Genomic DNA, 9595 nt, shown 5'->3' with positions numbered 1-9595 from the left:
AAACGGATTTAAAATGAAGAAGTTATGGGTAAAACAAGATTGGATAATTTTTCTCATTTTAGCTACGTGAAAATTGGTAACAAATCTATTCCAACCATAACTTAATCAACTTGTATTGTATATTATGTAATCTTGAGATACCATAGACACGTATACAATGTTTCGACCTATCATGTCGACACATCTATATATATTTCGGAACAACCATAGACACTCTATATGTGAATGTTGGAGTTAGCTATACAGGGTTGAGGTTGATTCTAAAATATATATAGTTTGAGTTGTGATCAATACTGAGATACGTATACACTGGGTCGTGGATTGATTCAAGATAATATTTATAGATTTATTTCTGTACATCTAACTGTGGACAACTAGTTATAGGTTACTAACGAGGACAGCTGACTTAATAAACTTAAAACATCAAAATATATTAAAAGTGTTGTAAATATATTTTGAACATACTTTAATATATATGTATATATTGTTATAGGTTCGTGAATCAACAGTGGCCAAGTCTTACTTCCCGACGAAGTAAAAATCTGTGAAAGTGAGTTATAGTCCCACTTTTAAAATCTAATATTTTTGGGATGAGAATACATGCAGGTTTTATAAATGATTTACAAAATAGACACAAGTACGTGAAACTACATTCTATGGTTGAATTATCGAAATCGAATATGCCCCTTTTTATTAAGTCTGGTAATCTAAGAATTAGGGAACAGACACCCTAATTGACGCGAATCCTAAAGATAGATCTATTGGGCCTAACAAACCCCATCCAAAGTACCGGATGCTTTAGTACTTCGAAATTTATATCATATCCGAAGGGTGTCCCGGAATGATGGGGATATTCTTATATATGCATTTTGTTAATGTCGGTTACCAGGTGTTCACCATATGAATGATTTTTATCTCTATGTATGGGATGTGTATTGAAATATGAAATCTTGTGGTCTATTGTTACGATTTGATATATATAGGTTAAACCTATAACTCACCAACATTTTTGTTGACGTTTAAAGCATGTTTATTCTCAGGTGAATATTAAGAGCTTCCGCTGTTGCATACTAAAATAAGGACAAGATTTGGAGTCCATGTTTGTATGATATTGTGTAAAAACTGCATTCAAGAAACTGATTTCGATGTAACATATTTGTATTGTAAACCATTATGTAATGGTCGTGTGTAAACAGGATATTTTAGATTATCATTATTTGATAATCTACGTAAAGCTTTTTAAACCTTTATTTATGAAATAAAGGTTATGGTTTGTTTTAAAAATGAATGCAGTGTTTGAAAAACGTCTCATATAGAGGTCAAAACCTCGCAACGAAATCAATTAATATGGAACGTTTTTAATCAATAAGAACGGGACATTTCACATGCACACATAATCATACCTACATACATACATATAAATATTTATCCGTTTACCCATATAACTTTTTAAAAACTATATAGAATGAGTAAATGACTGCTTTGTTTTCTAAAAGAATTGTGACAAAAATCGTTACTTTATAACATTAACAAGCTAAACAAATTCTCTTTACTTTAATTTCAAATGTATAACATGTTTATTTTGCGACATAACATGTTAGACATGCAATATTCCCATTACAACCCTAAAATTAGGTAACCCTTTGATCATACCAATTACACCATTGATAATGACATATACCCTCCTATATATCTTAATTTTAGAATAAAGAAAATCTTGATTTCAACACAAATAATAACACATATCTATATCTATAGATGATAATGGATAGGGTATAGAGCGAATTATGTTATATCTATATCTATATCTATATCTATATCAATTATAAAAATAATTAATTATTAATTATTCATATATATCTATATCGTTTAGATCTATAATTGGCTAAGTTGAGAGCTGGTAAACAAAGCTTTTGTAGAGATAAAATATGTATATCCGTTTAGATTTTACCTCATCTCAACACTATTAAAATCCGTTTAGATTTTAATGTTTTGTTTAATTTCCTTTTAATTTACATGTAATTTATAGACCTTCCAAAAAAAGTTTTATCATTTGAAAGTGTCCATTTTAGAGATAACATACAAAAATGTACCATACTACATATTTTTAAGAAAGTGATAGATTCATACAATATTATGTTTTAAATCATACACCACTAGAAATACTTTAGAATATTTGTAAAAATGACAAGAATCACATTCCTACCCAAAAATACATACTCCTAGACCATTCTCAACGCCTCACGCCCTGCCACCGCCCTCGTCTAACTCTCATGGGCGTCGATGTCATTCCATCCGCCCTCAGCCGCCCTGGTACTTGTGTCGTCCTCCTCTTTGCCCTGTTTCAACACATACGAGAACCAATGAAATTGGTCAAAATGACTGTTTGAAATCAAAAAAAGGGACTCTTGCCCCTTTGAAACACATACTTTTTTTCTTCTTCATTTTTAAATAACTTTTAATATTTATTACTTATCCAAATTTTTCGCATCACAATCTTTATTTCTGTCTTTTATTCTCTCGTTATTCCAGTTACTTAATTTTTTTTATATAAAATATAGGTCACAATCACAATAAATCGTAATGACAACCATGTGACAGAAATTAGCGCAATCGCGAATACTTTTATTTTATGGGTGCACTCGATATGCTTAAGAGTTTGGAAAAATTAAGTGATGATGAAGCCGAAATCTCTATACCAATACGAAGAGCACCAAGAAGGTTCATTGCGAGATATCGACAAGGTAGCGCAAAACGGTTGTGGGATGATTACTTTTCCGAAACGTCAACTTTCTATGCGGATTACTTCCGAAGACGTTTTAGAATGAGCAAGTCATTGTTAATCGGTATTTGTCAAGGTATAGTGAATTAGACTCACGCTCCTGTTCGTGATTACTTTACTTATTTGCATAAAAACGTGATGCTACCGGTTTACTTGGATTTAATTTTTTTTTAAATGTACATCAGCTATATGACAAGTAGCGTACGGTACTGTCGCTGATTCTTTTGATGAGTATTTACATATGATGAACAAACATAATATGATTGTTTGGATAATTATTGCAAATGTGTGTTTGAGTTATATGCGCCGGTGTATTCGCGAAAACAAAATGCACCAGATATGAATGCTTGATATCTAAACATCAAGAGATACATGGTTTTCCAGAGATCCTAGGAAGCCTCAATGCATTGGGTCGGAAAAGTTGTCCTACTGGTTGGCAATGACATACACGAGGTGGTAAAGGTTACCCGAGCATTATGCTGGAAGCGGTGACCTTGTATGATTTGTAGATCTGAAATGCATTCATTGGATGCGCGAGTTCAAACAACGATATCAATGTACTTAATCTATCCAATTTAGTTGACGATTTACTACAAGATAAAGCTCCAGCTTGCAGTTTTACGGTCAATGGGCGCACCTTCAACAAGAGATATTATTTGGCTGATGAACTTATTCGGGTTGGGCAACAATTATGAAATTGTTTAAAAGTGTGAGTGACCCAAAGATCCTAAAATTCAAAAAATATCAAGAATTGTCAAGAAAGGATATAGAACGAGCATTCGATGTTTATACAAGGTCGTTAGGCATTCATTAAAAACTCGACAACTCCATTTTTCGTGAATAAAATCCGTCGAAGTATGTATGCTTGTGTATGCTTGTCAACAAAATCGCCCCATTTGTTTTTGAACTTCAAATGGATTACGAATTACGTGATTCGGATACACATAAACTACTTCGAGATTTGTTATCGAACACATTTGCTACCTTCATCTTAATTATTGTGTTTGAAATTATCTAGCCGTGTGAACTTCAAACAATCAAGAAGTGATACCTTATCACATTCCCGAAATCGAAGATGATGAAGTCGAAGAAGAATCCGACGAGGAAAGACGAAGAGTAGTTTTATTGTATTTTTTTAATTTTCATGTAATTTTTTTTTTTTTTTTAGTTTTTATGTAATGTTGTTTAGTTTTATGTTTAATGTAAATATTTTTAAGTTTTATGTAATAAATATTTTTAATGATATGGCGCTGATGTGACTGTTACTTCTGGTGTGGAAGTGTCATGTTTTGAGAATACATCAACAACAACAAAACTCAATCTCACATATGTGAATTATAGGGGAACTAATATGTAGATAATTTTTTCCGTATATTACAATAAAGAAAAGTTATTTCTTCATTCAGAAAAATGTAGACATACAAGTTTTAGGAATGTCTTATTTTTCCGACGAACGTTTATCTGGTTATACAAAAGACCATAAACATTTACTCCGCATTAACTTTAAGCATTTATAAATAAATAAATAAATTAAATTACCTTAAAAATACAAGAGAGATGATATTCATACGCCACTTTTTGATTCATGTACACTTTTATTTCATAAACTCACAATTATACCTTAGAGTAATCTAGAAAATTGAACTTATAATTGAACTTATATTACTCCGTATTATTATTCTAACAACTATAACTAAGACTATAATAGTTAATTAGGTATAAATGTATAAAAAATAATGGTGTGTGAGAATAAAAGTGATATACATAGCCATGAATCTGTAGCTCTGTAAAATTCCGCCATTTTTGTTCGAGTAATGTGCACGAATATTGCCCCTCACTCCACTGCTCCAACTCAGATTCCATTATCTCATTTCTCAGAATTTTGGTTTTCTTCCTAAATTCAATCACCGCCCGTTAACATCATCAGGTGCATCATTAACTAAACTCACATTATTATTATTATCATAAATTCATAATCTTCATAATTTCATACAAATCTCTTTTCCTGTTTCGAATTGATCTCATCTCATACAATTGTTATTTGTCACTATTATTATTTATATATAGTTTATTTTAGTCTCATAATTAGGTTAAATTCGCTGCTCATCTTTACTTTTGACTATTTTTATTAGTTCAACAAACAATGACGTTGAGTCGCTGAAGAGTAAAAGAAGATCTGTAATTTAGGAAATTGTTTATTTATTACTCCATAACTTTACATTTCGTAGTACTCTCATCATTAGTGTTAAGAAAATAATAAAGTAGCATTAATTATTTATTCAATAGTTGCTATTTTACTTTTGGTACTTTTTTGTTTGAAAATTTCGTTTCCTAATTCCGAATCTCATCATAAATCATTATGCATATAAACAAATAAATATTGCTATATAGATTGAACTGTTGTGAATTGTGATGTACTTTCATTCATCAAGTTAAAATTCCGATATTGTGAAATTGTGATATAACAATTGTGAATTAGCAGGTGTGTATGTTGATGGTTATTGAAGGTAGCGATTGATAAGATGAAAGAGAGGTCAGCTGGTCTGATCATCGGGATATCGATAGGAGTGGTGATCGGAGCCGTTTTAGCCTTAATTGGACTGTTTTGTTTTAGGTATCATCGAAAGCGACCTCAGATAGGTAGCAGCAGTTCTAGACGAGCAGCAACTATCCCGATTCGTACAAATGGTGTTGATACTTGTACCGTCTTATCTGATTCTTCAATGGGCACGGAATCATCTAAAATGTCTGTACAGAATAATGGAACACCGTTATGGTTTGGTGGTGGACTTAAGAAAGGTCATATGGTTGCTGCTTCTGGAATTCTAGAGTATTCTTACAAGTATGATCTGGTTTATATGTTGTATTCGTTACAGTAAATTATACTTTAGAAACATGACTTAATTAACATAATCAAATTATTATTTTTTTTGGATAAAGCAGAGATATACAGAAAGCGACGTACAACTTCACGTCGTTGATAGGTCAAGGGGCGTTTGGCCCGGTTTATAAAGCTCAAATGACCGCCGGTGAAGCGGTTGCTGTTAAAGTTCTTGCAACTGATTCCAAACAGGGCGAGAAAGAGTTCCAAACAGAGGTACCTTTAGTTAATACCATCTCCCTTTTAGACAAAATGAGATATTTGGATATAATGTGGAAACTTTAGACTAATTATTTTTAAAAAGAATAACTGTTGGCAAAGGTATTATTTCTGTGAGTGTATTCTATAATCTCGAAATGCGGACACCAACGCTCCGTCGTAACGTAATTTAACATTATAAATACAATTTATTTGGTATCATGATTCTGGCATAGTTTTTCTTTTCTTTTTTTCTAAGCTTTCTTATTTGTAAATGTATTATCTTGCAGGTTACAATTTATATGGTATCATGATACTGGCATAGTTTTTTTTTTTTTTTCCTTATTTGTAAATTAATTATGTTGCAGGTTATGTTATTAGGAAGGTTACATCATAGGAATCTAGTGAATTTGGTGGGATATTGTGCAGAAAAGGGACAACATATGCTCATATATGTCTACATGAACAAAGGCAGTCTAGCTTCTCATTTGTACAGTAAGGGGTCATCAAATATTGTTATACACATAAGGAAAAATAAATATAAATAAGTTCTATATATGAGAATCTGAATTTAGTTTTACCTTTTTAGTTATAAGAACCATATTTATGAAAGACTACAAATCGTTTCCCGTGAATTTGTTGATGGGTCTTCGAGCTCCTAACTGTTTAGATAATTCCTCGGTGATATACACTTGACTACCAATTAAATGTTTCTAAACAAATTTTTCTGGAATTTATTTAGGCGAAAATCATGAAATATTAAGCTGGGATTTGAGGATTCAGATAGCTTTGGATGTAGCCAGAGGATTGGAATATCTTCATGATGGAGTTAGTTCTAATACTTCTTTTCACTTACCAACATATTTGTTACCGAACAATTCCCTTTTGTTTGCAAATATAAATTCATCAGTTGGCTTTATATGCGTACACATATTATTAGCCTTTATGCATATATTCGTATGTAAATCTATCCAATGTTGTGAACTGATTCAGGGCTAAATTGCGCCTTTTCTTTAAAATAACAAAATTTTTAAATCCAGGCTGTTCCTCCAGTCATACACCGGGACATTAAATCTTCTAACATTCTGTTGGATCAGGCGATGGGAGCCAGGGTTAGTCTTCTGCTGTATGCTGATTTAGCTACCTTTTTTTTAAATTATGGTTTAGGTTTATTTACTGATCACTACCCAATTATATTGTGTGAAAAAGGTGGCTGATTTTGGACTTTCAAGAGAGGATAGGATTGATAGAAATGCGTCTAATATACAGGGAACTTTTGGATATCTAGATCCTGAATATATATCTACAAGGTCATTCACCAAGAAAAGTGACGTTTACAGCTTTGGAGTTCTATTATTTGAGCTTATTGCTGGACGAAACCCTCAGCAGGGGCTCATGGAGTATGTTGAGCTTGTATGATCTCTCTCTCTCTCTCTCTCTCTCTCTCTCTCTCTCTCTCTCTCTCTCTCTCATATTGTTTCTATATGTGTGTTCATGCCAGTGTGCGTGCAACTGTTGTTTGTCATCTATTTTATCGATCAATGAAGGTGGCAAGATGGGTGTGAGGCTAGGGTAACCGGTAAAAAATGTGTTGTAAGAAGTTGTACAGGGGCCTTAGGTGTTGTAAGAAGTTGTATGCATATAAAGTAGATTTGGGAGACTTTCAGGTTATAATCTGTTTGTCTATTATAGTCCTGGCTACCTTATTTGATTTGACCATTGTTAGATAAAACGCAAGCCAAAAGGCCCATTCATTAGTATATGGGTTGATTTCACAACAATATTATTTTTAGAGCCATGCGATGCTTTCTCCCCCTTAATGTATTTAGTTTGACTATTGTCGGATAAAACACAAGTTAAAAGTCGAGTCGGCCCATTCATAGTTATACACGTTGATTTTGCAACAATGATACTTTTGGTAGTTAATCAGTTCATTAATATAAGTAGTAGTTGTTGAATTACAGCCGTCAGAAGTTGGGTTCTACGGCACATTCTGATATAGTTCCTCTGTCCCAATTAAAAGAGCCTGTATTTGGTTTCATACCAACATTCTGATTTTACTAGCTGTTAAAGTAATATGTAAATCATATGTTCTTTTGAATTCAATTTTTACTTGACGAATTAAAATCTTTTATTGTTTTAGATCACAAATTTCTTTCATTTCTTATGCATTTGATGTCAGGTTTCTTTCATTTTTAATGCTTATAATGTAAACTTGAGTACAAGTTAGTACCTGTATCGTTTCTTCTAAACACACTTTCTTCTTTTAATCTTTGTTTTTTAGCTGGCCACAACCCACATGTGTGGTGGTGTTCAAATTCATACATGCAAGTCTAATTTATGAATTTTCTACAAGAGTCGATAGAATGAATTAGGATAATGCCAGTATCAAGTTTTGGCGATCGACTCGTGAACTTTTGGATCTCATTTGGTATGCAAAAGAATGTATAGTTTCAATTTGCAAAAAGTAGTTTATTCGAATAATTCAGTTGGTTAATCCAACCGGACCAGACCAGTACTTAATTAGATGTTACCTATTTAGACTCGTTACAGGACCCAACCCACTTAACCCACCTAACCACATGTAGAAATTGCAAATTAAATTGATGAACTGGTTTAATATATCATCATTAATCATTATAGGCAGCGATGAACACTGAAGGGAAAAATGGATGGGAAGAAATTGTGGATTCTCGTCTTGAAGGTAACTTTGAAGAGAAGGAGCTAAATGACGTGGCAACTCTTGCATACAAATGCATCAATCGTTTTCCAAGAAAAAGACCGTCAATGAGGGACATTGTGCAAGCACTATCTCGTATTATTATGATAAGACACAACAAAAAACATCATAGACGTGCTTCATCCGCTGCAGCTGATGAAGTTGCTCTTAATGTAGATCAGTTAGGTCGCCGAAGTCCTATGAACAGTGAACATCGGGGGTTCGAGTCTTTTGATAGCACAGCTGACTCTTGTGAAGTTTAAAATGTTAAGTCTGTGGTTTGGTTTTCGTACTAATATTTGGCAGTTTGCTGATATGAGTTATAATAGTATATAGGTATAGATTAGATTGTGGTGTGGTGTGGTGTGGTGTGGTGTGGTGTGGTCTTGAGTGAGGAAATTAGGTTTTAACGTGAGTGCTTTTTGGTTTTGTAAAAAGTGGTTGTAAGCTCTAACTTTTCGTATCGGGTTTGATCCTGCTATGGTTCAATTTTGTATAGAAGATAAATATTTGGAAATGTGAAAAAGAAAATGGAGAAAATGTGTTGCCCAGCAGTAATTGTCGTTTCACTATGATCTGTTTTGTTATGTCATATTTTATATGAACTACAATATGAACATTCTCATTAAAGGTGGTGTCGAAATTAAGGGTTGTGTTTTTTTAGAGGCAAGACCTTAGAGATATAGCATATGAGGAGTGAACTTGGGTTTCCACTAGAAAATACGGGTTGTGTATTTGACTGGTTTGGTAAAAAAAAATCGAGGATGGGCTTACTTTCGCTTCTATATGTTTGTTCTTTTTCAAGAATATAGTGTTTATTCATTATTTCTTGCATTACATTGTATCAAAATTTTGGTAGAGAGATCCGATTAAACTCTATGTATCTGAGTAAAACTACTCTCCTTACGGATAGCTTGAAGATAAATTTTTTATCTGTTTATTGTCACCTTACCAAAATTTCAAACAAATTCTTTGAACTTTGTTAAACATTGAAAAATATTTGTAGATCATATTA

At 32.7% G+C, this 9595-nt stretch overlaps 1 protein-coding gene across 2 annotated transcripts; it reads left to right on the top strand.

Moving 5' to 3' along the window:
* Positions 1 to 4564: 4564 nt before the first annotated feature.
* LOC139897834 (calcium/calmodulin-regulated receptor-like kinase 1) lies at positions 4565 to 9127 on the top strand. 2 transcript variants are annotated; one of them, XM_071880546.1, is made up of 8 exons: positions 4565 to 4709; positions 5265 to 5624; positions 5726 to 5879; positions 6230 to 6356; positions 6604 to 6689; positions 6902 to 6973; positions 7071 to 7274; positions 8505 to 9127. In XM_071880546.1, the coding sequence occupies exons 2-8, from the start codon at positions 5305 to 5307 to the stop codon at positions 8841 to 8843; spliced, it is 1302 nt and encodes a 433-aa protein (XP_071736647.1). In that variant the 5' UTR covers positions 4565 to 4709; positions 5265 to 5304; the 3' UTR covers positions 8844 to 9127. The 2 variants fall into 2 exon arrangements, with proteins under 2 accessions (XP_071736647.1, XP_071736646.1); XM_071880545.1 differs by lacking the exon at positions 4565 to 4709 and having other exon boundaries at positions 5184 to 5624.
* Positions 9128 to 9595: the final 468 nt, after the last annotated feature.

Source organism: Rutidosis leptorrhynchoides, chromosome 3, assembly GCF_046630445.1.
Source record: "Rutidosis leptorrhynchoides isolate AG116_Rl617_1_P2 chromosome 3, CSIRO_AGI_Rlap_v1, whole genome shotgun sequence".
In the NCBI taxonomy this organism is placed as follows: domain Eukaryota; kingdom Viridiplantae; phylum Streptophyta; class Magnoliopsida; order Asterales; family Asteraceae; genus Rutidosis; species Rutidosis leptorrhynchoides.
The sequence above is the reverse complement of the archived record's forward strand: the minus strand, read 5'-3'. Positions and strand labels throughout refer to the sequence as shown.

Excerpts from the sequence above, each read along its gene's own strand:
- LOC139897834 (XM_071880546.1), top strand. The coding sequence starts at position 5,305 with ATGAAAGAGAGGTCAGCTGGTCTGATCATCGGGATATCGATAGGAGTG. Across the intron at positions 6,357-6,603 it reads TCTAGCTTCTCATTTGTACA|GCGAAAATCATGAAATATTA; the intron begins GTAAGGGGTCAT and ends GAATTTATTTAG. Across the intron at positions 7,275-8,504 it reads TCATGGAGTATGTTGAGCTT|GCAGCGATGAACACTGAAGG; the intron begins GTATGATCTCTC and ends TAATCATTATAG.